Source organism: Antechinus flavipes, chromosome X (genome assembly GCF_016432865.1).
Source record: "Antechinus flavipes isolate AdamAnt ecotype Samford, QLD, Australia chromosome X, AdamAnt_v2, whole genome shotgun sequence".
In the NCBI taxonomy this organism is placed as follows: Eukaryota; Metazoa; Chordata; class Mammalia; order Dasyuromorphia; family Dasyuridae; genus Antechinus; species Antechinus flavipes.
Window position 1 is genome coordinate 81,195,925 of NC_067404.1, and position 27,342 is coordinate 81,223,266.

Consider the following 27,342-nt stretch of genomic DNA (forward strand, 5'->3'; position numbering starts at 1 on the left):
AATAATCTGGTTCCTTTTTTCTTTTTTTTTTAATTTCTTAAAATTAAAAAAAAATTTAAATGAAATTTCTTTCCGTGATTAATCATTATTGTCACAGTTAGTTCTCAGGCTGGCTTCAGGGAGACCCCTAAGCTGTGTGACCCTGAACAAGTCACTTCCTCAGCTGTAAAATGGGGATCCCAATAATCCCCCCCTCCCAGGTTTTTTCCATGACCGGACTCAGCCCAAGGACAGGCACAGGATAGTTCTGTAATGTCTTTCCCCTTTCCTTCTTCCCCTACCTCAAGTGTCAGGTATCTAGTCCACTTTCCTTCCCCCATTTAGCAGAGCAGGGATGATTACCCGTCCTGTACATATGAAGCAAAAGACTTACCCAGAAGCACACAGCTAGGCCATATTTACAGTAGGACTGGCCCCCAAGGCCTTCCCGACCCCCAGTTCGGCTCTAAGGTCCCCAGTCACCGAGAGCAAAATCCTACTGCAAAAAGAACTCAAAGCAGCCTCAGGACCAGCCAGGAGAGCCTCGTTCTCCCTCCTTCCCGTGAACCTCCTCGACAACCCCCCTCCCCCCAGCCGCTCTTATCTCCCGCTCCTCCCCCACATCCAAGAAGCTGTCCAGCCCCTTGCGGAGCTCAGGCTCCCTTCTCCCTTTCTAATGGAGGCCCTCAGCACCTTAGGGCTTCAGGGATCGTCTCGGAGCTGGCTTCTCCTCTCTCCAATCCTCTCGCCATCGTTTTGTTTTGCCACTTCCACGTAAAGCTAGTTTTCAACATTCATCTGTGTCCGTTTTTTTTCTCCCCCCCCCCCCCAAAGAGTCTCCCTGTGGCATAATTCGGACTTTTTCCTCTCCTCCCCTCAAGGAATTTCCGTGGCTCTCTATTGTCCTCGGGATAAACTACAAACTCTTCAATTTACTATTTCAAGCTCCCACACCCTACATTCCCAACCAGCTGCTTTTAGTAGGTGTGCAAAGTCATTGAAATGTATTGCACTTAGCCCTCTTCCGGCACCCTTTTTTCCCCTGAGGCCATGGGGGTTAAGTGATTTGCTCAAGGTCACACAGTTAGGAAGGGTTAAGAGTCTGAGGCCAGGCCTGGTGCTCGATCCCCTGCGCCCCCTAGCAGCCTTCTGGGAGTAGTCTTCCTGGTCTTCACGGGCTACTTCCTCTGAAGCCTTCTGCCTTCCTAGCTTACCGCCTCTCCCCCTTTCCTGTTTTCTTAGCCTTTCCCTACAGCCCTTGGGCTCCCTCCCTGATTTGTCTGCCTCCGTATCATTTCTTCAGACCTCCCAAATAGCAGCCAAATGAATCAATGGTTTTTAGATTTAAATAGAATCCAGAAAGAAAATAGACAATCTCCATGAGAATCGATGTGAAAACTACACTATGCTCAGCTCCACAGCTTTAAAGACCGGATTTCCAAATATTAAATCTCGTCTTTCCACACTGATTCCTGTGTCATTTCTCTCTTTTTTATTATTATTATTATAGCTTTTTATTGACAAAACGTAGGCACGGGTCATTTTTCAGCACTGACCCTTGCAAAACCTTCTGGTCCCACTTTTCCCTTCCTTCCCCCTACCCCCTCCCCTAGCTGGCAGGCAGTCCCATCCATGTTCAACATGTTAAAGTAGTCACGTGTCATTTCTCCAGCAGTCTCCAAACCTGTGTAACTAGTCATAACCAGGGCAGGGCAGTCGGGGCTTTGACCCAGGGTGGCAAAATTTAGAGAGCACTGAAAGTTCCATCCCGGCCTATACGTCCACAGTGGCTGTACCCTAGTTGAACTTCCTGTCCCAGGTACAAAAACTACTGATGCGGGAAAGATTCCTTTCTAGATTCCCACCCTCTCCTAGTTAATAATGTAAATGGCCCTTTAACTCACAAATCCCGGTCCCTTTGAATTCCAATAGAAGATCTGACCTGTTCCCAGCCCCACCCGGATCTGAGCCAACTTTGGGCCTACACCCGAAAGCCCCTCGAGCTAAGTCTCCTATTATAAAAAGGCCACGCTGGGAACCCCTCTTTGCAGAGATTCCAAACATGGCTACCATCTGAGGACCCTCTGTCCAGTGCCCTCCTTATCTCTCCCTTCGCCTATACTTTAACTTTGCTTATCCAATAATAAACCTCTTTTATCAATCGAGCTCTCCGGGCCAATAAATGCTTTTATTGGGAACTCGTGCCGCTACTAGACCCCTTGCGCCGAAACTGTACCCCAAACCTGCCACTAGACCTTAACCCTAATTTCATTTAGGTACCCCAAAGCTAGACCTCAAGACTACTAATTAAAACTCTGTGTCAAGGCCGGGGGGAGGAAGGAAAAAGTTGGAACAAAAAGATTTGCAACTGTGAATGCTGAAAAATTACCCATGCATATATCTTGTAAATAAAAAGCTATAATAATAATAATAATAATAATAATAATAATAAAATGAAATTTAAAAAAAAAGCCCTCTGTGTGACTGGATCCTTCATCAAAATAGGCTGCCTGATTGAATACAAAGTTTTCCAGGCAGCCTTGGATAAAATGATCACAGTAAATCATGTTTTAGCTGGGCAGGCTTATCTTTCCTAAGTGCAGAAAGATATTACTGCACTCTCCGAGCCCCGCTGAGCCCATGGAAGCAAACCAAGGAGGAGAATGACTCCAAAATAAAAATAAAAAGCTATAAACACGCTCCCTCCTTCCCCCCTAGCCCTTTAGACTTGGTTCCACCCGGAGCTCTGATTTCACCTAGCGCTGGATCATGCCGGATTTTTTCAGTTCCCAACTTGGAATATGCTCCCTTTCCTGGGTCTGCCTTGACGATAGCCCTCAATTCACTAGCGTGGCTTCCCCCACCCCGAGCTGCTTCTGTCTTAGACTCTTCCCAAGGATCAACTGGTTTCTTCCACTGTCAGCTGATAAATCGCGGTTTTCCATCTCCACCACTTAAGGCAGTTGAATCATTCCTTTTTCTTTGAATTTTCCAAAGATACAGACATACCTACACATACATGTAGACAGACGTGTGTGTATGTCTATCTATATATCTGTATCTGTAGATCACAGAGCTACTTAAAATGTATCATATACTATACCACAATGTAGACTTCTAAAATTATATAGAATATATTTATTATATATATAATAAATATATATGTGTTATATATATATAATAAATATATTCTATATAATTTTATATAATTATATCATCAATTTATTTAATGATTATATTATTATATAATATTATTAATTTAATAACATAATTATAATTTATATATAATTTCATATATATTTGCTGAGGCAATGGGGGCTAAGTGACTTGCCCAGGGTCACACAGCCAAGACACGGTAAGTGTCGGAGATCAGATTTGAACTCAGGTCCTCCTGACTTCAAGCCTGGTGGTCTATCCACTGCACCGCGTAGCTGCCCCTAAAATCATTTTTCAAGGTGCAGCCACTTACGTTCCTGGAAGGTTCCAGGTATTTTCCTCCCGGCTTTATCCTCAGATACAGCCTGCATTTTCTCTCCCGGTTTTCTGTCGTCCCTTACTGCAGTGGCCATCCATTACCTGAGATTCAATAGCTATTATTTTCAAATCTACCTTGAGATCCGGTCGGGCAAAATCCCCTTTTTCAAATGTTCTTTTTTCACTCCCTGCCAATATTGTCCATCTTTTCATCCATTTGAATTTTCTTCGCCGATTCTGTGTTAAAACCCAGCAGCATTAAATTAAATCGAGAAAATAAATTGGAGAGTATTGGCTTTTTGCTCAACTTTAATGCACGGAAAATCTTCCTTTTGCTCAGTAGAACAGAAGATCCTTGAGGGAAAGGAACAGCAGGGACTGTTCTTTAATCACCGTCTAGTCAGTGAAGAGCACAGAACCTGGCCCACATTAAGTACATGCAAGTCAACTCGATAATTATTTATTAAGTGCCTACTATTAGACCCAGGAGAAATACCTCCCAGGTAAATTGAATGGATTTATTCCTTAAGAGTTCCCAAGCTAACCAAAGCTGTCTAGAAAAATCTTTTGTGACCCTCGGGAGGATATTACCCCAACATTTGATGACTTTTGACAGAATCGCAAATGGTATTTCTCTAGCCTTTTCTCTGGAATTTTACCAATGGCCTATAAAAATGGAGATGATTTGTGTGGTTTTTGCTTATATTCTCCCATCTGAATAAAGAAATCTAATGCCCCAATGAATGTTTTTGCTCCCTGTTCTAGGTTTTCTAGCAAGAAAGTCCTAGCATCTCCAGCTAGCTAGATTGTCACTTCTTTGTGACCAATATTTATTCCTTTAATCTCTCTTTTTTGATTCCTTTAATTTCTTAATTTTCATGTCTGATCAAATAGAGGCACAGAGAGGGCATGGGGGTAGTGGAGAGCGTTGGGTTTGTGGTGGAAAAGACCTGGGCTCAGTTCTCTATTCCCACTCTTATTATTTGGATGCTTTCCGCCAAGTCACTATCTTTGTGAACTTCAAGCGACTCCTAAGACTTAACAAAGAAGTCATAAATGAGTTAAGATCCGTGGTAGGAGAGGGCGATCTTAAACTAAGAACTGGAGGTGGACAGTCTTGAGTGAGGAGCAATAAGAAGGTCCGTTTACCTGGAATATAGAGTGCCCAGAGAAGGGTAATATCGGAGAAGACGAGAGGGCGGGAGGATTATAAATAGCAGACGCGAATCTGTGTTTAATCCCAGGAGTAATAGGGAACCACTAGAGTTTATTGAGCAAAGGAGTGACCCTTAGGAAAACTCCCATTGGCAGCTACGGTGGAGGATGGCTTAGAGAAGGAAGAGATTGGAGGCAGGAGACTGCCTGAGGTGTTGATGAAATGGATCTGGATGATGGCTCTGTGAGTAAAGAAAGAGTGAGGGACATTGTACAGATAGAAATGTCAAGACTCAATAATTGATCTGGTATGTGGGGAGACTACTTAGAGAGGAGTGGAGGATGACTCAGGTGTGACAAACCTCAGGAACTAGAAGGAGGGCAGTGCCTCCTACAGAGACAAGAAACTTTGGAAGGCGGCTTATTTGGGGGGTAAAGATAATAAGTTTTGTTTTGGACACGTGGAATTTGAGATGTGAAATGTCCCATAGGTAGTTGGTGATGAGGGACTGAAGCTCAACAGAGCTCAAAAGAGAGAGAGATTGGAGTTGGATGTATAGATCTGGGATCTCTAGAGATACATGTGCATAGTTAGTGGGTTTGATATAAAGCTCGGGCAAAGGAAGGAACCATCCAGACCCATAGGAAAAAAACAAAACAAAACAGGAGAGAATAGCGTCCTAGAGATGAGAGTGTTCAAGGCTACTCAGAGGTCAAGAAGGTTGAAGATAGAGGAAAGCCCATTCAACTTGGCAATCAAGAGGTCATTGGTAACTTTGGAGAGAGCAGTTTCAGTGGAAGCATGAGGTCGGAAGCCAGCTTGCAAAATGAAAGGAAGTGGAGGCAGCACTTGTAGAGGCTTTTAGCAGAAAAGAGAGATAATAGGTAGTAGGGAAGGTCGTCTCAAGTTGAGGGTGTTTTGTTTTTTAGGATACGGGAGACTCGACCGGATTTGTAGTCTGACATCTGGCAAGGGGAGAGCTGGGATAATTTTCACTGGTCATGGGTTTAGAGCCCTCGGACGCCGGGGAATCCAGCTCTTGGTCGTCACATCTGTCCCAATGAGGAAGAAGAGGAGATGACAGAGAACACTTGAAGTTTGCCCCCGGGGCGTGTTAGTTGGAACAGCCTGTAGATTTGAGCATTTATTTTCACATCCACGTTGTCATTGTTGCCATAACTCGAATCTGCTTTTAGAATATGACAATTTTCCCTTTGCACTCCAACCTTCTTTAATGAGTTGACTTGAACGTGTCGATCAACACCATTCACTCACACCATCATTGTTCACCACTCATCTTATCCCACTGGGTCTGCCCATTTCTGCTTTTGGACATCCAGCTTCGTGATGACCCAACGCATGGGCCACGTTTCTAAGTGAACTTGAAAAAAATATGCCCAATGCCAACCGGTTTCTGCCCTAGCAGGGAAGGTCAAGGGGCTGGAGGATCAGGGTCAGCTTCTCTCCTTTCAAAAATGGCAGAAAGACTTTAAGACAACAAAGATGTAAAAGGACATAAATGCCATTTGGGCAAGCTGACCTGTGCTGGGATCCTCCTGGAAGAACATGGCACATGGCAGAACTAAGCTGCAAAAGACACGAGGCCAAGAGCATTTTATCCCATGGCACCATGTTCAGAAGGAGTCCTCCTTTCTCCTTGCCAAGGCTTCCTCTTAAGATATCCCTCTGCCTGACCTTGGATGGCCTATTTTTAGGCACTTGCTCTGGGCCATAGTTCTCCAGGACTTTCTGATGGTGAGCTGCCCTCTCCTAGTGTGACTGTATCTGTTGTAGGACTCTCTTCTATGCTGCCATCCTCAGCTACCTAGACCTGCCGCCGTCTTTGAGCTATTTCTGCTTCTGGATATAGGCCCCTCTCTAGAAGAATGTCGGTTCCTGGAGGGCAGGGACTGGCTTATGTTTATTTATGCCCAGCATCTAGCACTGGTCCTGACACAGAATAGGCACTTAAATGCTTGGTGATCGAATCAATCATTGACAAAGGGGCAGCTAGGTGGTGCACTGGATAGAGCGGATAGAACACCGAGTCTTGAGACAAGAAGACTCTCCGAGTTCAACTCTGACCTCAGACACTTACTAGCAGCGTGACCCTGGGGAAGTCAATTTACCCTGTTTGACTCCGTTTCTGCATCTGTAAGATGAGCTGGAGATGGAAATGGCAAATAATTCAAAATCATTCAAATCACGGAGGGTCAGACACGATTGAAAAATGGCTCAACAGCAACAATCGTTGACAAAGAGGAGGGGTCTCCTCTTGGAGGAGGGGGAAGAGGAGGAAGCATGGTAGGTGCTGGTCCTTCCAGAAATGAGGTCGCCACTCCACAACTAGTATGGTGACATCTATTTGTTGACCTGATAATAGAGAGATTTGGTGTTTTCCTGGGGACCGTGTCAGCGCCATGAGGGAGAACGTCCCCAGACCTGTCAAACCAGATGCCTACTACCCACTTCTGGTGATTCATAGGGGCAACAAGGACACAGCCAAAAGGAATCTCAAAAGTGTTGCTCAAATGGAGTTGCGAACGGATCCAGCCATTCTGGAGAACAATTTGGAACTCGGCTCAAAGGGCTCTCAAACTGTTCATACCCTTTGATCCAGCAGTCTCATGACTGGGTCTGGATCCCAAAGAGATCAGAAAGGAGGGAAAGGGACCCACACGTGCAAAAAGGTTTAGAGCACCGCAAGAATGGTGGCAGAGACTTGGAAATCGAGGGGACGCCCATCGATTGGGGGATGGCCGCACAGGTTTTGGTACACGAACTCGATGGAATATCGTTGTGCTATAAGAAAAGATGAGCAGCCTGATTTGGGGAAAGCCTGGAAAGACTCAGACGAACTGATGCTGAACAAAGTGAACAGAACCAGGGAGATCAGTGTGTGTAGTAACAGCCACATTACACAATGATAAACTCTGACTGATTTAGCTCTTCTCCGTAAAACAATGATCCAAGACAATTCTCAAGAATTCATGATGAAAATGAGAAAGAACTGATGTAATCTGAACGCAAACCAAAGCACACTATTTTTACTTTTTTTTTTTCTTTTGGTATGTTTCTTCTTTCACAACCTGACTGAGATGGAAATATGTTTTGCATGATTGCACATGTATAAACTATTTAAAATTCTTACTTTTTTTGGAAGGGGGAAGGAAAGGAAGGAGGGAGAAAATTCGAAACTCATTTTTTTAAATGAATGTTAAAAATTGTATTTACATGTCATTGGAAAAAATAAAATACTATTTTTAAAAAAAGAGAAAAAAAGTGTTGCTAAAGCTTGTCAGGCCCTGGACAAGCATGGGAAGCCCTTAGTTTCACAGGTGGGAATAATTAACTGACATTATAAATAAATATAAAATTATAATATAATATAAATTATAATACAATATAAATATAAAATTATAACTAACTAACATTATTGCTGCCCATCAAAGGCAAGGGTTTCAGAAGTATGAAATTTCCTCCAACAGGAGGAGTCAGATGAACTGGGTGCGAGTCCTAGTCCAGCTACTTGCTTGCTGTGTGATCTTGGGCGAGGCATCCTTCCCCTCTGGACTTCAGTTTCTTTATTTGTAAAATGAAGACTAGTCCTCTATGCGAATGAAATCCCAGGTCTGTACCAAAACATTTCAAATACTCATGTACCCAGAGGCCAGATGGGGGAAGCCCAATAAAGGGCATTTAGACAAAGCTCAATGGAGACAGAAACAGAAGGGATATTGTCATCAGAGTATACTACAGACCACCTGGTCAGAAAGATGAAATAGATGCTAAGGCTGGCGTGATACAGTAATGATGGGGTACTATCTGCACATTTGTGGGAGTGTTCTCTGCTTCTATCTCTCTTTCTCTCTTCCTCCCCCCCAAAATCAGAGCACTTGCCAATTTCTTGAGTTGCCTTAATGGTAGGTTCATTCTTTAAAGTACGGAGGAATAAATGAGGGGACCGGCCACTCTGGAAGTAATTATCATCTACAAGGGACAACTGAGTTCTGGGGATAGAATCCATGGCAGCCTTGGAAAGAAGTAGCACAAGGGAACTCTCGGGCCACGAAACCTAGTCTGACAAGTAACCCAGATTTACAGGAACAGATTTCAAAGGCTTCTTCTCCGAAAGGAGAAGTCGAATCCCATGGCCTAAAATTCACCAGGGCAAGTCAGCCTAGGAGAAACGGGAAGTTCTCAGGAAGGAAACTCTGAGGACACCAAAGGAAACAATTCAAACCAACAGATAAAAAGAGTAGAGTGGCCCGCTGGAAACTCCGTTACTGGCTTTGCCTGATGGCTGGTGGTACGAGTTATTCCTATCATCCCTTTCCTAGGCCCCATAAAATAGAAGGAACAGAGCCTCCCAAGGGACACATGTCAATAACTAGCTCTATTATTAGTGCCCTGGGAAGGCCCGTTGCTATTTGGTTTCCAGAGCTGGTCTCTGTCTTCCAGGCAGCAGGAGCCCTGGATCTGCCACTAACTGGGGGAACGCTTGGGAGAAGCTCCCGCCACTTTCATGCTAGTTCAATGTCAAGACTGGAGGAATCTAACTCCAGGCCAGCCGTGCCAAAGCTACCTTTCCTCAGCTCCTTCCCAAGGCCTCTTTTATCCTCAAAAACCTCCGGCCTCCCTCAGCCAGAGCGTGGACAGTTGGGCACAGATCAGCAGTCGGGAAATCCTGGTTTGTGTGTTTGGATCAGCAGAGGAAGGAAGTGAGGGGGCAAAGGCTTTTGATTCATGGCACGGAGAAACCCTTGCAAGTGCATTTCTGAGGCTGAGCCTGGTGGTTTTCCTGACTCTCATGTGCTAGTTTGGAGGACTGCTATCAGCCCAGCTAGATGCATACTCATTTTACTTACCCTTAGGAGTTCCAGTGGAGCCTCACTTACCAGACAGAGTTGGAAGTTCCCTTCTCCCAAGCTTTCCCTATTCTGATTGCCCTCTCCGGACCCTCTCCAGACAATAATAATAATAATAAATATTTATATGTTACTTAATATGTGCCAGGCACTCTGCTAAGTACTTCACCTCATTTGAGCTGAATAACAACCCTGAGAAGTAGGTGTTATCATTACCTCCATTTTACAGTTAAGGAAACAGACAGAATGAAATGATTTGCCCAGAGTCCCACAGCTAGTAAGAATCTGGGACTGGTTTTGAATTCGGGTCTTCCTGACTCCAGGTCCAGCCACCTCATCACCTCATTGTCCATATTAGATGGTCAGGCCCAGAACTGAGTACGCTATCCCAGGTGTGCTAGTCTAACCAGAGCAAAGGACAGTGGGCCCATCATCTCCTTATTCCAGGAAGCTCCGTGTCTCCTAATGCAACAAGCAGCCTCAGTCCCGGTTCCCGGTGCCAAGGCCACGCCCCTCCCCAGAATTTCTAACAGTTGTCCTTCTGATATTCCTGTCTTTTAAAAAAATACATTTATATTGCTATCTTTTGCATCTCTCCCTCCCTGGGCTTTCTCCCAGAGAGACAAAGGCTTAAAAAAATAAATAAATAAAACAGGAAAAAGCCCACAAAAAAATTTCGATATAATCAACACATTAAAAAAAATTGGACATTAGATGCAATGCTCTACACCCCTAGATTTTCTGCCTTTGTAGAGAAAGATGAGGGGTCTTCTTCGATCTCCACTCTAGGGTCACCTCTGTTCTTTGGAATTTTGCACCATATACTTTCCCATTGTTTGCTGCTGGTCTTCCCCATGATGTCGTAATTATTGTATAAATTGTTTTCTCGGCTCTGCTTGTTTGATTTTTGTATCGGTTCACAGAACTCTTCCCAGGCTTCTCTGCATTCATCATATTTGTAGTTTCTCACAGGGGCGGTAAAATTCCCTGTCCAATATCCATGTACCATCATTTCTTTAGGTATTCCCCGATGGCTGGGGATCTCCTTTGTTTCCAATTCATAGCTTAAGTTTCCAGAACTTAGCAAAAAACATACTACAGAAAAAGTGTATGGAAACTTCTTTTTTATTTCTTTTCTTTTTTTAAAATCAGTGACCTCCTTGGAGGATGTGCCTAGCAGAAGAATCTCTGTTCCCAAAGATCTGGACATTTTAACCACTTTCTTGGAATCATTTCAAATGGCTCCCATTTCCATTTCCATTTCAATTCACCCCACGGCTGCCTCAGTACGAGCACTCTTGTCTCGGTCGGACTAGGAAAAACTCACATCGATTCTTTCTTCCGATCTTCACAGACCGACAAGAGAAAATCTACAGAAATCTGGACGTGAAATCCAACTCAGCTCGGTTCTCCAAAGAGCAATTCTAGGTGAAACATGAGGAAGACGCCAAATAAAAGGAACGGATCTGAGAGCATTTCTCTGATCTCCATGATGGCAAAACCTTCCTGTTTGGTCTATAAAACCAAAATCACCAATGGACTTCTGTTAGGATTCTTACAAAGTGCTAAGTCAGTTATGTAAATTAGCATGGTACTTAACAGTTCTCTAGTTCACTAATATACTTAGTACTTATTAGAGTTCTACAAGATTCACACCTTTAAGAGAGCACATATAAGGAGGAGCCTCAGCCAGGATTCAGTCCGGGACATTCAGAAGTCATTCCTTCTTCCACCTTTGTGCTGGCTGGAGACATTCGGAGGGAGCTAGAGGCAGAAGCCGGAGAGGCAAAGGACTAGCGGCAGGAACCAAGGAGAGAGATAGACCTCTAAGAAAGCTAACCGGGCCCAAGGAAGGAGACAAGACTTGAAAGAGAAAAATAAAGGATTTGGACTTTAACTCCTGGCTGCATTTGAGGCGATTATTGATCTGAACTGAAACTAAGGCTGCTCCCAGAAGCCCCCCAAGAAACCTGCTCCCGGAGAACAATATATTTTAGAGAAGAATGTTCCAGGCTTCATCTGAAGCAGTGGATATGCACTAGGAAAATGGGCTGCTAGGGGGTGCTGCTGTGCAGCCAGTCAGAAAGACGAGTTCAAATCCAGCCTCAGACACTTCCTAGCTGTGTGACCCTGGGAAAGTCACATCATTCTGTTTGCCTCAGTTTCCTCATCTGTTAAATCAGTTAGGGAAGGAACTGGCCGACTACCTCAGGATCTAAGAAAACTCTAAATGGGATCATGGATGGTGAAACGTGACTGAAATGCCTACAGTACATACACAGAAGAAACCTGGGTTGGCAGTAATACTATTTGATCAGCATGGAGATTGTTTTTCAGCTAGCTGAAAGGGGGGAAGAGATAAAAGGATTGGACCGAAAAACTCTCCCAGTATTACAGACCCAAAGGGCCCTCCAGACGACTGACCATTATCCCCTGTGCCTTTTGTCACGTTTCAGAGATCTAAGAGCGTTCTCTACCCGTGTGAAGGCGCCTTTGATGTCAGTATGAGCTGGGAACAGGTAAACTTGGGAAATGATTTTGTACGGCAGCTTCCCTCTCTCCTCCCCCACTAGGGTGCAGGGACACCTGGAAGAGGAAGGAGGGGCTTCTGACCAGAGTTTCTCCTTTTGACTCTTAGATGACGATAATCTTTAGTCACTGAATACCACTCAGACGCTCTCTGTGGGTCACCCCGGTGAGCTAGGGCCAAGTCCCTTGGCATGGGGCCTGAGAATATGAGCAGCTCCATGGAAAGGGCCCCAGTTCTGCAAATCTGGGGGTGTTCTTAGCACACTTGCTATAGAAGATAGCAACTTGAGGGAGGGAAGCTAAAAACTGAGAGGAGGTCTGGAGAAGTTCAGGGGGGGGGGGCACCCGAGCAGAGCCTTGAAGGGAGCAGAGGTGAGGAGGAAGGGCATCCTTGGCAGTACGTGGGGATGGGCCTGTTCTACAGACATCAGACAAGGAAGGCCAAGTTGGAGGAAACACTAATGCTAATTTGCTGGAATGGAGATTCCATGAAAGGGAGTGAAGACCCGGATGTGCTGGGGTGATATTTGATTTTATGCAGAGGGGCTAGGGAGCCACCCAAGCTACTTGAGTAGGGGAATGAAACATCTGGGAAACAGTTTGTTTAGTTGGCTGCTAAGTTCCCCATTGAAATGAGGCTCCGAAAGTGGCCACGCTATCTATGTCCCAATATGTGCACGCCCCCCCCAAATATGTGCACCCACCCAAGCTCCAGGCACTAAATTGGCACCCCGGACCCAACTCGGGGGACAGGGGCAGGAGCTCCAGGCTGGGGGGCCTAGCCTCAGGAGCTCCTCCTGGTGGCCGCTCAGGTAGGGGAAGCTTAGGCCCCGCCCAATCCGCCTGCAAAATGGCCGCGGGGGGGGTGTGTGTGAGGGAAGTGTGTGCGCGTGCGCGGCCTGGATCTGTGCCGGCGGAGCCTCGCGGGCACGCGCGGGGGCGTTCGAGTCCTCGGCGGCGCGCGAGCCCTCGGCGGCGACGCGCTTGCCTCCCTCCCTCCCTCCCTCCCTCCCTCCCTCCCTCGCAGGCAGCGGCAGCGCCTGTCACATGAGGCGGGCGGGCGGGCGGCCGGCGGCCCGGGAGCCCGTGGGAGCCGCGTGCCCCCTCCCCCTCCCCTTCCCCTCCTCCCCTGCCCCCCTCCCCCTCCCCCTCCCCCTCCCTCCTCCTCAGGGGACGCCCGGGGTGGATGGAGTGGCGCCGCTGCCGGGGCCGCTGCCGGGGTCGGGGTCCGGGCTTGTAGCCGCCACGGCTCCAGGCCGGCCGGGCGAGCCGAAGCTGCCGTCACCGCCGCCGCCGCCGCCGCCGCGCTCCAGGTAACTCCCGGCGGAGTTGGCGTCGCCTCCCTCCGAGCGCAGCCGCTGCAGTGGCGGCCCCCGGGGACGCCGGACTGGGGGTCGGGCGGGGGCTGCTCTGGCTGTCGGGCCTGCTGGGGTCGGCGGGGAGGCCCGAGGCCCCCTCTTTCTGCTGCCTGTCCTGCGCCGCCTGCTCCCCGCTTCTCCTCCTCCTCCTCCTCCTCTTGGGGGGGCCGGCGGGGGAAGGGGGGCGCCTCTTTGGGCAGCTCAATTCCCAGGCCGATGCGGCTGAGAGAAGTCTCCCGGGAAGAGGCCCAGCCGAGGTCCTGGGGGACTTCCTGCCCTGGAAGCTGGGACTAATTAGGGGCGGCCAAGCCGGGGAGGAGGGGAAGAGTCAGCGCTCCGAGTGGCCCCACCGCTTGGCCCTGTTTGAATGATTCCAGAAGCTTTCCATTTGCTTTCCCCATGGGCGAAGGCTGCTGGGGGGGGGGGGGGGGCGGCCTCAACGAGCAGGAGCGAAAGGCGCAGAGACCCTGCCATGTACATCCTCAGAGACCTAGAGACAATCGAGAAGTTCTCTCTCGGCTCTGCTTTTGCCTTGGTTCAGGCCAAGGAATAGCTCTCTTGTCTGCTGTGTTTCTGTCTCTTCCTTCCTTTTTTCTCTCTTTCTCTATATCTGTCTCTGTCTCCCTCTTTATTTCTGTCTCTCTCTTTTCTCTTCTGTCTTTCTCTTTCTCTCTTCCTTCTTTTCTTTCTGTTTGTCTCCCCTTCTTTTCTATCTCTGTCTCTCTCTTTATCTCTTCCTTTTTCTGTCTTCATCTCTTAAGTCTCTTCCCCTTTTCTCTCTTTTACTCTCCGTCTCTCTCTTCCTTTCTTTTCTCTGTATTCCTCTTTCTTTATCTGTCTCCTCCTTTCTTGGCTGTTTTCATCTCTTTCTTTATCTCTGTCTCTCTCTTCCTCTCTTTTCTGTCTTTCCCTCTGTCTCTTCCCCTTTTTCTCTTTATCACTGTCTTTCTCTCTTCTCTTCCTTTTCTCTGTCTCTCTCTTTATCTATCTCTCCCCTTTTTCTCTCTCTTCCTTTCTCTGTTCTATCTTTCTATCTCTCTCTTTATCTATCTCTCCCCTTTTTCTCTCTCTTTATCTCTGTTTCTCTTCCCTTCTTTTCTATCTCTATCACTCTGTCTCCTTATCTCTTTCTCTTCCCATCTTTTCTCTCTCTTTATCTGTCTCTTTCTTTCTTTTCTCTGTCTCTCTCTCTCTTCCCTTCTTTTCTCTCTGTTTCTCTTCATTTCTCTCTTTATGTCTCCCCTTCTTTTTTGTTTTTCTCTTTATCTCTGTCTTTCTCTTCCCTTCTTTCTTCTCTTTATTTCTCCCTCCCCCTCTCTTCCCTTCTTTTCTCGGTCTTTCTATCTCTCTCTTTATTTCTTTCTCTCTCTTCCCTCTCTATCCCTGTCTCTTTCTCTTCCCTTCTTTTCTCTTTGTCTCTATCTCTCTTCCCTTCTTTTCTCTCTCTTCCCTTTTTCTCTGTTCTATCTCTATCTCTCTTTATCTATCTCTCCCCTTTTTCTCTCTCTTTCTTCCTTTCTATTATCTCTCTTCCTTTTCTCTGTCTCTTTTCCCCCTCCTTTTCTCTCTTCCTTTCTTTTTTGCTCTCTCTTTCTCCCTTTTCTCTGTCTTTTTTCTCTTCATTTCCTCTTTCCCTTTCTTTTCTGTCTCTGTCTCTTCCATTTTCTCTATCTCTTTTCCCTTTTCTCTGTTTCTTTTTTCTTTCTCTCTTTCTATCGTCTCTTTCTCTTCCTTTTCTCTCTGTGCCTCTTTTTCTTCTCTCATCCTTCCTTTTCTCTTCCTTCCTTTCTTTTCTCTGTTCCTCTCCCTCCTGTCTCTTTCTTCCTTTCTTTTTTCTGTCTCTCCTTCTGCTCTGTCTCCTTTCTTCCTTTCTTTGTCTCTCTGTCCCTCTCCCTCCTCTTTCTTCCTTTCTTTCCTCTCTCTGTCTCTTCTTCTGGTCTCCTCTCTTCCTTTCTTTTTTCTGACTCGTCCTTTTCTGTCTCTTCCCTCTCTCTTCCTTTCTTTTCTCTCTCTGCCCTTCTGCTCTCTGTTTTTCTTCTCTCTCCCTTTCTTTTCTCTCTCTCTCCTGCTCTCTCTCTCCCTGTCTCTTCTTTTCTCTATCTCTGTCTCTCCCGCTCTCTGTGTATGTTTCTGTCTCTCTCCCTCCTGTCTCTTTCTTCCTTTTTTTTCTCTGTCTCTCCTGCTGTCTCTCTCTTTGTCTCTCTTCTTTTCTCTCTCTGTCTCTCCCGCTCTCTGTGTGTTTCTGTCCCTCTCCCTCCTGTCTCTTCCTTCCTTTCTTTTCTCTCTCTCTCCTGCTCTCTCTCTCCCTGTCTCTTCTTTTCTCTATCTCTGTCTCTCCCGCTCTCTGTGTATGTTTCTGTCTCTCTCCCTCCTGTCTCTTTCTTCCTTTTTTTTCTCTGTCTCTCCTGCTGTCTCTCTCTTTGTCTCTCTTCTTTTCTCTCTCTGTCTCTCCCGCTCTCTGTGTGTTTCTGTCCCTCTCCCTCCTGTCTCTTCCTTCCTTTCTTTTCTCTCTCTCTCCTGCTCTCTCTCTCCCTCTCTCTCTTCTTTTCTCTATCTCTGTCTCTCCTGCTCTCTGTGTATGTTTCTGTCTCTCTCCTGTCTCTTTCTTCCTTTCTTTTCTCTGTCTCTCCTGCTGTCTCTCTCTTTGTCTCTCTTTTCTCTCTCTGTCTGTCCCGCTGTCTGTGTGTTTCTGTCCCTCTCCCTCCTGTCTCTTTCTTCCTTTCTTTTCTCTCTCTCTCCTGCTCTCTCTCTCCCTGTCTCTCTTCTTTTCTCTATCTCTGTCTCTCCCGCTCTCTGTGTGTGTTTCTGTCTCTCTCCCTCTTGTCTCTTTCTTCCTTTCTTTTCTTTGTCTCTCTTCTTTTCTCTCTCTGTCTCTCCGCTCTCTGTGTTTCTGTCCCTCTCCCTCCTGTCTCTTTCTTCCTTTCTTTTCTCTCTCTCTCCTGCTCTCTCTCTCCCTGTCTCTTTTCTCTATCTCTGTCTCTCCCGTTCTCTGTGTATGTTTCTGTCTCTCTCCCTCCTGTCTCTTTCTTCCTTTCTTTTCTCTGTCTCTCCTGCTGTCTCTCTCCTTGTCTCTCTTCTTTTCTCTCTCTGTCTCTCCCGCTCTCTGTGTGTGTTTCTGTCCCTCTCCCTCCTGTCTCTTTCTTCCTTTCTTTTCTCTCTCCATCTGCTCTCTCTGTCTCTCCTCTCTTTTGCTTTCTTTCTGTCTCCCTTCTCCTACATCTTTCATCTCTCTTTTAAAAGAGAGCTTCTGAATGGCAGTGTTCCCCCAAGATTCTGAGGCTTTGCGGTACCCTTTAAGGAGTGAGATCATGTATAGACTCCAGACTCATCCACCCCAGTTTGGTGCCCAGACTCCAGAGAGTCTCTCGCTCAGCACCCTGCTGCGGAGCTAGCCAGTTGTCCCACGGGTGCCGGTGGGCTGGTTCGCCCGTGGGTTTGCCCTCTGTGACCCAGAGCGAGCCTCCCAGTCAATGACTCAGTTCTGGAAATCGAGGACCCTAGACTAACCAAGCCTTCCTCCCTTTCCCTAGAGCAGCATCGCTCTTGGTGCAGTTGTTAAGTGTAGCCCCAGAAGAAGCGTTATTAAGTTCAGGAACTCCAGAGTCAAACACAGGAATAAGCCAGAGTCAGAGTCACCGAGATCTGTACCAGCCAAAGGGAGTGCCTCCATCCATAGAGAGGCTCTCCAGAGCGGTTCACATTAGCTCAACAAAAACTTTGACAACCTTATTGAACCGGGTGCTTAGTTAGCTCTATCCACTCACTTGCAGGCACTGAACCACAATTTGAACAGAAATGAAAAAAACCCAAAGCCCGTTTGCCCCCCCCCCCAAACACAGTTCTCGTTATTCTTGTTTGTGGAGGGCAGGATGGAGGGTCCCCACCACCCTCCTGAGCCTTGTGGGAGCTCCCGCCACCCTCAAGAACCTCTCGAAAGCCGAGACTTGCATCCGCCTTGACTAAAGGGATCGGGGCTCCGGAGCAAAATCCCTGGGACTACCATTCAGAGGCTTCTTGCTTTGCTTAAAACAGCAAGAGGAGGCTTTGAGTGTTAGTGAGAAAGCTAGTTAGAGAGGGAGAGAGAGCTTTTGCAAGTGGGGAAAATATCGGAGTTACCTTTTTGGAATTTCTTGCTTGGAAGTTTCAGTTTTTCCACATCTGTCTTCCAGGGAAGAAGGACCAGACAGCTGTGCTCTAGCACCAGGCAATGTACATAGCCCAGCTTTTCTCCAAGACTAGAGGTGCATTTTTTTGGAGGGGGAGGGGAGCAAAAGAACTGTAACCCCCAGCCCAGGGAAGGTAGGAGGGAGGATCTGGAGCTGGGGGAGGGGAAGGGAGAGGGAGGGGACCAGAAGAGGAGTGACTGCTGGCTAGCTCTCCTTCCACCCCCACCCCCCCAGCCAGTGACAAGCAGCCAGCTGCTTCTTAAACTTAACCCTTTGACCATATGGCAAGGACAAAGTGTATTCCACGTAGAGAAGCCTCTTCTGGCCTTGATCTTGTGGTGTTTCACAACAGGAACCCAAATTACATTGGGGGAATGAAATAGGGAAAACGGTTTTCTTGATTTTTTTCTTCAAAAAATCTGTGCGTGTGAAAATGTGAGTAATACTGTATTTTTTCTTTTCCTTTGTTTTGAACCCTTAATTGAAATCTCTAGCGACACGAGACGTAAACTCTGAATAGGGTTTTTAATGAATTTCAGCTCCTTTCCATCACTTCCCGCTCTGGTGACTGTGTTGCTGAAAATATTCCGGTCCCTCTCTCATCTTCCCCATTGAACTCCGCTTTGATCGCTTGCCCAGAATGCAGAAAGATTTTTCACATTAACTTTTAGCTCATCAGACTCGACTCTGCTAATGCTTGAACTCAGCAGTGGAAGGCTTTTTGCCTTGGATGGAGCAGAATGATGTGGTCCGCGTTCTGGTTAGCCCAGATAGGGGACACGTGGGCTGATGGGGCTTTCTTGGTCCTGAGCTTGGGCTCTGGTGACTTTCACCTTGCCCGGGGTTAAAGCTCAGAATCGAACCCTAGTTCTGGAAGTTTCCCCTTGGTGTGCTTCCAGTTCCCGGATTTCTGTAAATCCTCGGAAAGGACCGTGTCAGACATGCTGGTGGTGGTGGTGGAGGGAGGGGGGATGGGAAACTGCTCAGGTGCTGCCTCTTCCACATAACCTTTGCCAGTGCCACCAGTGGCTGAGGATGGCCCCACGGTCTTTTCTCCTCGAGTCGCCTCTGGCTTTCCAGGTCACATCCTATAGTAGAACAGGAGCTTGCTGGCTTTACAGAATGGTTTTTCTTTTTTCTTCTTTCTTTCTTCTTCTTCTTTTCTTTCTTTCTTGTTTTTTTTTTTTTTTTGGCTCCCCAGCACCTTGCATAGAGGAGACCACCAGATGTTTATAAAATTAAGTGCCATCCTTTATCTCGCTGTTTTCCTGTTGTGGGGAGGTATTTGGGAAACAGAAAGACACTTTCAGAGTCTTTTGTTGTCTGAGCCTCAACTATTTCTTTTTGTATCCATTTGACTGCAACTCAAGAAGCTTGTTGGTCGAATGAGAAATGTCATCGTTAATGCCGTCAGAATGAGCTCGGAACCACGTAGTGGGAATTCTTCTGGATGGCTCTTGAGACATTGCTCGAATTGTAAGGTCCAGAGATACCCAAGATCTGTTGCTAGAATGGCTGCTCTTTGCCCTTTCGTGCTTTCTTTGCCCAAACTTGGCATTCATAGCTGCTGGGTTGTGATTAAAAATTCTCTAGATTTAAAGCCAGACGGATACTTCGAAGTCATCTGGCCTTTATCTGTCCCTTTACCTAACAGATCAGGAACCTGGGGCCCAGACTTATGAAGCGGCTCTACACCATAGCCTCTGAATTTATCGCTTCTAATCTGTCAGGAACCAGATAACTAAGTATAGAAACTGGATCCTGACTTCAAATCCAAGGTTCTTTCCATGTTAGGGTTAGATTAAATGAAGTCCTCTATCTTACTGTTTTCTCAAATATTCGGGGAAGCGAAAAAAGAGTAGCGCTCAGGTTCTTTTGTTGTCTGAGCCCATTTGGCCGCAGTTCAGTCGTTTGTTGGTTAAGAAAACTTCAGCAGTCAGGAGAGAGGCACCCTTTTGCTATTTACCAGCCGCCCTTGGTGGGCATCAGTGGGAAAGGGGCTTTTCCCATGGAATTGAAGCTTAGTCCTTTTAAGTACAAACGCATCCCAAGATATTAGGCGTTTACGTCCCTGCCTTCTTAAAAGAGTCTACACTCATCACTGACGCACATTTGTGCTAATTCCTGGTTATCAGAACCTCCTTGGGGCAGGCCTCTGGTGGCGATGCCCTTGTCTCCCCCCGTCCTGGGGTCTTTGGATTCAATGGCCGCTTTTACACTTTGTTTTGTTGCCTTGTTAGGGTTAGCCATCTCCTTTGCCCTCGCTGTCAGTGTCTCTCCCTGCCTCCTGTCTTTACTGTCCAGCTTCTCCTGAGCTAGGAAGCTCAATTTGTTAGAGCTGTGGATTATTCTGGGGCAGGTTCTGTGGGAGGGCCTCTACCCATCTGTCTGAGGGCCCCCGGTTTTCCTTCCCCTTTCCCTCCAGGTTGGAGCCTGTGTTCCCCAGAGCTGAGCTTTCTGTGTGATTCTGACTTCCAGATAAGGAATATCTCTGACTTGAGATGGTGTTGATTCCTTTCAACCACACTCACCTTCTTTTCCTGGATTTTCTCTTCCAGCCTTCCTGAGAGGTGACAAGTTTCTTTTAAAGGACATGTGAAACCTCTCTCCTACCTTTCTGCCCAGGCCTCTCTTCAGTTTTCTCAGCAAGGTTTTGGGGGGTCCCCCTTTCTACACAGATTCTCCTTTCTTCCCCTCAGGCACGACATCTGCTCAGACTGATGGGACTGGACTAGTTTAGGTGGGTATCATTCTCTTTGTGGTGGAGGCCAGGAGCAGAAGGCCATTGAGGCTGACTCGGGTTATTATCTCCCGGCCTTGACCTTTAGTTCCTCCCAGTTGGCCCTTCGTCGAAGACATTGGAGCCTCTGCCACTCACTGGGCAGCCCACCGAAGGAATAATGGAATGGGGGGAGATCGCATGTTTCCTTAAAGTGGGAGGTAGGGCTTGTTGGGGGTGGAGGGTCAGAATTGTAAGGCAGCCAGATGTTAGAGAGAAATATCACTCTGTTACAAGCGTCCGATGTCTAGGCTGCGGGGGATTTAGAATCGGCAGATGTTTTTTTCACACATCGTGCTGCCTGTTGACAAAAGTAACGCTGATCTTGCTGAGCTGGTGGTACGGGAGGAGAGCAGGGATTCCAAGGAGGCGGCCTAGAGCAGGCGCTGTGCTGGCAGCCTTGCTCGCGGCCGTGTCTGTGGGCAAAAGAGAGCCATCCGGGAGCTCTGTCTGTGGGCACTTGGGCCACGTGTATGAAGAGAAATGAGAATTTAGCTAAGCCCCCCCCCCCCCCAGTGTGTGTGTGTGTGAGTACATATACACAAACATATGAACACGTGTGCCTGTGTGTGTGTGTGTGTGTGTGTGTGTGTATTTTTTTCTCAATAGGATTAGATTGCAATGGATAAGTAGCCTTTTGGCAAAGAAATCCTTCATGTGGTTGTTCTTTCAGAAGTTGGTACCCTTTCCCAAGTCCGTGTGATGGATTGTAGTGGGGTTTGTGGCCCTAGCAGAGAAAATAAAGGCAGGCCCGCTCTTAGCTGGGGAATGAGATCATAGTGTGGGATTTGGGAGCTGGAAGGGCTCTGAGATATGGAGCATAACCCTGTCCTGCTCCAGATAAGGAAACTGAGACCTGTGAAAGAGGGTGTGTCGAGGCAGAAAGTGAGCTTGCCTCCTCGGGTCTGGCTGGCTCCTTCATCCCGTACCACGCTGTCGCTCTGCTTTGGGCTGCCGGCCCCCGCCAAGGACTGGCTGACGCTTTTTCGGTCGGAGCCGGGGAGCTGCACCGTGAGGGGAGGCTCTCGTTACTCTCAAAGCAAGCTGAAGCTGTTTTTCTAAAGAAAATCTCCACTGAGGTTTCGAGGTTCTCTTTTAGACTTGTTACTGAGTATTTTACCATTAAAAAAATAAGCTATGGGATCTCAGGTTTTAACCAGAATTATGATTCAAAACTTCCTGTTGCTATTTTTTCTACATCAGCAGTACACGAAAATTTCACTGTGGGTGGCAGAGCTGTCAGATTTTTTTCCTTGTTCTTCCTATCGTGTACAAACACTGCAAAGCATGTCAGCGCCGTGGTCACGGGGCAGCCATCGGTACTTGTTAGGGACAGGAGGCGACTTCCTTGGAAGTCTCACAAGTTCTGGTGTCCTCAAGCCGTGAATACAGCAAATAGCATTTCACTTTTGCCTCCTTAGAACTTCTGCCCTTACTTCCAGAAGGCTCCGAGGCCGGCAACGGGCCGCGGTGATATGAGGTGGGGTGGCCCCGCCGAGAGACCCAGACTTTAGCCAGCAGGGAAGATAGACTGCTTTCCAAAGGCCGGGGAAAGGGAGCCGGCCCCGGGAGCTCCCTCCCGGGCACCTGAGACAAGCTGATTGGGTGACCGGTCTGGCCTGAGGTTTGCTGGCTGTGGCAAGCCGACAAGGGCAAGACACTGGGTTATATAACGTTAACTTTCTGATCAAAGAAAGCATACATACTTGCTGGCAGACACCAGCTTTTTCCTGGAACTTAGCTCAAGGAGAAATTCATCATATGGCTGGGTCCTTGTGTTACTTGGGGGATAATCGCTTCGGCTGAGGTTTTGCAAAAGACTCAGAAATGTCGTTAGACCAGATTCTTGGATCAAGACCCTCCAACGTCAGAGGGTATAGCATTAAATCCTAATTTAGTGTAGACATTTTTGTGGGGTCCTGGGCTGTTTGGTCCGGGAGTTTGTTTTCTGATCTTTCCACTTAGTGCGTAGTTGGAGAAGCTGGAGGAACGGGTGAGCGACACGTCCATTAGATGGTTGTTCTTAAATATTAGGTGCCTGAAAGAAGCCAGAGCGAGTCGTGGGTTACAGTGGATTACTGACTGAGTTCTGGGAATACCTGGGCTCGGACGAGTATTCCGTGATGTTGCTTGAAAGGATATTAAGCATGAACAGGGCAGGGACTTGTAAAAAACCAGGAGCCATCCCTGCATTTTATCCTGGGCAAAAAGCCAAGCCCTCCCCGAAGTAGGTTGTGGGGATACCTAGAAGGAGCATCCCTGTGGGGTCTCCTCAACTGCCATGAAACCGAACTTCGGATTTTCCCAAAAAGTATTTGTAGAAGTACTTGGTTGAGACCTCCCGGTTCTGAGCCATATGGCGTGGAAGACATGACTTTAGCTTGAGAAACGTGTCATATAGGTGTCAGTGGCCCCATCTATTGCAAACTGAACCTCTCCATCTAGCCCCACAGAGTGTGTCTGGACTTCTGCGGGCTGATGGCTCCATCAGGGTAAGGGAGCCACAAAAGACCTTTCCAAAGAGCCAAGTGGCTTGACTTGTTAGACTGGGTGATTTCTGGTGGATGGCTTCTTGAAATCCTGTTGATGGAGGCCCCGAATATTGGCTTCGTGGAGGGGATGTGGGCAGCTCTTTGTAGTGCTCACTTAGCCCTCTGAGTCCACTGCTTTCCTGACTTTCCTGCAGGTCAAAGGCTAAGAGCATCCCATAAGCAGAAAAGCTCTCATTTCTTTACCTGGTAGGAAGGTTTCCAAGTAGGTCACTGACCTGTTAGGTCCAGGCTCTTTCCATGGTACCGGAGTGGCCGTTCTATGGCTTGTCAGGAAAAGAGCTGGCATATGCTTTGGAAGAACAGGCCGGTAAGCCAACAGGTTTACCTTCCCCTTTCATTGACTTGATGCTCCCTTTTCCCCCATGAAAATAAGGTGGCTAAAACCAGATACCATCTAATGATAAACTGGAGCACTCGAATAGATCTCTAGAGATCTGTTTTATATCCATCTATCTCGTGTGTGTGTGTGTGTGTGTGTGTGCGCGTGCGCGCGTGTGTGTGTGTGTGTGAGAATCTATACATAAGAACTTCGTTTTTTCCCCTCAATAGTATTTGCTTTTTCTCTTTTTTTCATTAAAGCTTTTTATTTTCAAAATATATCCATGGATAATTTTCAACACCCTTCCAAAACCTTGTGTTCTGATTTTTTCCCTCCCTTCCCCCCACCCCTTCCCCTAGATGATGAGTGATCCAATATCCATTAAACATACACATAAGAACTTAAGAGAATTGATCATCTCGGGAAGTTGGATCAAATGGGCACAATATGTTCTCATTTATAGGAGTCAGATATCTCAAAGGCTATAAAGTCAGAGTGGCTAGCCCACCCTTGAGTTTATATGGCCACCCAGCAAAGGAGCTTTTTCTGGCCTGGTGGTGTGGAGAGGGTTGGGGAGGGGTAGTCCGGAAACCTCAGATAGGAGGGAATTCAATTTCTAATAACCAAGTCTCTGGTGTGACTGGAAAAGCATTCAAGTGCGTACTGTATTCCGGGCACTACTACGCTGAGCGCTTCAGATATAAAGGGGAAAGCAGAGCCGGGTCCTGCCTCATGCACCCCTGACCTCATGTAGCTCGCTTCCCATGGAGGGGGGAGACAGGTTAGGTAGCAGGCTTCCATCAGGGTGAATGGCAAGACCAACCCAGGTGGGAAGACCGAGTCTGAATTCCCATCTTCTGTTCCCAGTTCTACTGGGGAAGGATATGACATTGAAATAGATGAATATCATTTGAGGAGGTAGAAAGCACTAAGGCTAGGGATATTAGGAAAGGCTTTCCACAGGGACTACCATTTGATCTCAGTCTTGAAGGAGACTGAGGCTTTTGAGAGGCAGAGGAGAAAAGAAAGGCCATTTCAGACATGGAGGAAAGCCTGGGCAAATACTCAGAGATTTGAGTTCGAATACTGAATTTGAGGAAGACATAGGAAACAAGTTTGGTTGGAATGGAGAATGTGTGAAAGGGAATAAGGAGAAATCAACCAGGAAAGATAGGTCAGAACCCTACCCTGAGAGGCCGTCAATGCCGGTTTGCATGGGCTTCCCCATTGCACTGCAATTAGAAGATGTGATTGAGAGTACCCTGTGCTTGAAAGAAGATACCTCCATCTCCCCTGTATACTTTCTCCGTGTGTGCTTGCATCCAAGGCAGTTAACCGCCTTGGGACCCAGCTCCTCTCTGCCAGAGTGCGGTATGGCAGGGCAACTCCTTGGGGGAAGAAGAAGGGCTCGACCTGGAACAAGGGGAGGGTTGGGGTCATTTCACCCGAGAAGGAGTCAAGCTGAGCCAAAGATTGCTCCTAAGCTTTGGCTAGAGAGGCTGCAATGAAAGGAAAAGCGCCCTGTGGAGAAGAGCACTTAACTGGGTGGGGAAATGAGAGGGGACCAGGAAACCTTGTGTTATTGGATGGCTGGTACCCCAGATGGGGCAAGTTTGCCAGCGGCTCAGACAGTCAGGGAAACATTGGTCAGAAGGACTGGGTGGTTGGAGCTCTGGCAAGACTGTGGCGTAAATAGGATCCTGGTCAGACGGGTCCCACTATAATGGGGGTTTCCAGCCCCCCCGCAAAGGCAGGTTCTCCCCGTTCTTGAGCTCATTCCGTTAGTTCAGAAGCATGTGTGTCTGTGTATGTGGGGGGGGGGTCTTCCTTCACGTGGGAGTTTTGAAAAGCTGGTTATTTTTGCTCATCTTACGTTCCAGGCTCCAGAGAGCTGACCAGTCAGTGAAAGTCTCCTGGGGCTCCCTCGCCCGAGGAATATGCTCAGTGGTGGTCCCAGCAGAAAGGGGCGAGGTTGGAGGCCAGCTGCTCTTTGCAGGATTTGGCACCACCCGGAGCAGTCCCTTAGCTTCCAGGCCCTTCAGGGGGAGGTGTTGCTCCCTGGGGACCAACTGCCTCAGAGTAGAGTCCAAGGCCTCTGTTGTAGACTCAGGCCCCACACCCAGGGGAGGAGGGCTCTCGCCTTGCTTAGGTCCTCTGCCCTCGGAGGCCGGGCTCCATCTGGCCCGAGTTTCCTCGACTTTGTCTATGCTGTGGACTCTTTGAGCAGTCTGGGTAAGCCCGGGGATCCCTTCTCACAATAAGGTAGTAAGTGCTTCAAATAAGATACAAAGGAAGTCTGTTCTGTTGAAATACTGAGCAAAATACTCATGCCCCACTCCACCCATGCACCCCAACTTTACAGAGTCTAGGTTAAGGTTGAACCCTGGCTTTAGGGAGTCACCTACTCAGGCATTTGGAAGAATGCTGGGAGGCCAGTCTAACCTGTGTCCTCCAGCCCTCCCCTCTCCCCTCTCCGGAGCCCGAAAGCAGCTTTGCTCGCTCCTTTGGGTTAATATAGAGTCTCTAGAAAGCACTGAGTTAACTATTTTTAACCCGGGGGCTTAGTGACACTGGCCTGAGCGCAGGGTCCAGGCGCACATGTGACAGGCCAGTTTGGATAGGCAGGGGCTGCCAAAGGGGAGATGGGGAGCTTAGTGGGAAACTCTGGGTGATCAGGAGGGGATGGAGGCCTGCAGAGGGCCCCCAGAAGGAGGGCCAGTCGGGGCCAGCCGGTGTTGCTGTGAAAAGTGGGCTCGATTACGGGGAGATGGAGTTCTGCCTCGGCCCCCCAGGTGGGCCAGGCCCCAAACGGTCCCGAGAGCTCGCTGGGCCGCAGTCAAAGCCTGAAGGAGGGGCGGTGTGCTCCCGATCCTGTCTAACCTTTTCACTGAGCCGTTTGAGGGCCCTGAGAGGGAAAATCGTGTCCCCACGGTCACATACTTACATGCTAAAGTTCTGTTCCCTTGCTTTTCACATAGAACGGAAATAACAGCATAGGGTTGCCACTTGTGTCAGCCAGCAAGCATTTATTAAGCACCTACTGTGTGCCAGAGACTATACTAAGCACTGGGGACACAAAGAAAGGCACAAGACAGTCCTTGCCCCCAAGGAGCTTACAGTCTAATGGGAGAGAGAACAGGCAAACACGTGTGTCCAGGAGAACAAGAAGTAATCCGAAGGCATGAGAGCTTCCTGTAAAGCTGAGATGTTAGCTGGGACTTCAGGGAAGCCAGGAGGATGAGGGAGAAGAGTGCAGGCCGGGGCGGAGGGGCAGTCAGCAGCTTGAGGGGCATGTTCGGGGCATGGCCTGGAGGCTGGATGGAAGAGTTCATGGTAGGGTGAGTGCATGAGGGCTGGGAAGGTTGGGGGGTGCTGCCAGAGGTTTTTATGTGTGGTCCTGGAGGTGATAGGGAGCCACCGGAGTTGACTGAGGAGAGAGAGGGTGGCAAAGATCCACACTTCAGAAAGGGCAGTTTGGCAGCTGAGTGGGGAGGGCCTCGAGGCCCCCCGACGTCAGGCTACGGTGCTCGTCCAGGGGCGGGATGAGGAAGGCGTGCCAAAGGCATGTCCGAGGAGAGAAAGATGCTGCAGTTGTAACTGGCTAGCCTGGGGTACCGGCTTCAGTTTGGGTGGTGAGAGACAGGCTGGGGTCCGGGCACCTCCGAGGTGAGAGCTTGGGGGATGGGAGGATGGGGTTGGATGTCACTTGGCTGATGGGAGCCCTTCATCATCAGCAGTACCATCATCAGTGACAGCCCCCAAACTGCCAGTAATGTGCTGGCCCCTGAGCTGAGTGCTTTACAAATACCAGCCCACGGGCTCATACCAGGGTGGTGCTACCCCGAGCCCATTTTCCAGATGAGGATGCCGAGGTGACTTATCCAGGATCACACAGCTACTTAGTGTCTGAGCCAGGCCCACACTCTACCCACTGTGTCACCTAGCTGCCCATATTTGGCCCACGCCAACAGTCTCAACACAGAGTAATGTGGGGGTACCAGAGGGGCCCAGAAAGTGCCCTGAAAGGTCCAGGTGGGATCTCAGGAGCTCTCGTCACTCTTCACTTGGGGAAGAAAGCAGCCTCAAGAGGCTTTAGTGACTCATCCAAGCTCACTCAGTCACCGAGCATCCGCTCAGTACCAGTTATTGCGCTAAGCTATGG

At 48.1% G+C, this 27,342-nt stretch overlaps 1 protein-coding gene and 1 long non-coding RNA gene across 2 annotated transcripts in view; one reads left to right on the forward strand and one right to left on the reverse strand.

Moving 5' to 3' along the window:
- The window catches only part of LOC127542839 (uncharacterized), a 105,849-nt gene extending 88,092 nt beyond the window's left edge, over positions 1-17,757 (reverse strand). The window contains exon 1 of the long non-coding RNA XR_007948820.1: positions 17,481-17,757. This is a non-coding gene — a long non-coding RNA (uncharacterized LOC127542839). The remainder of the gene's footprint in view (positions 1-17,480) is intronic.
- The window catches only part of CLCN5 (chloride voltage-gated channel 5), a 98,294-nt gene continuing 83,966 nt past the window's right edge, over positions 13,015-27,342 (forward strand). Inside the window, exon 1 of the mRNA XM_051968675.1 lies at positions 13,015-13,319. Within this exon, the coding sequence (XP_051824635.1) occupies positions 13,054-13,319 (266 nt within the window). The 5' untranslated portion in view covers positions 13,015-13,053. The remainder of the gene's footprint in view (positions 13,320-27,342) is intronic.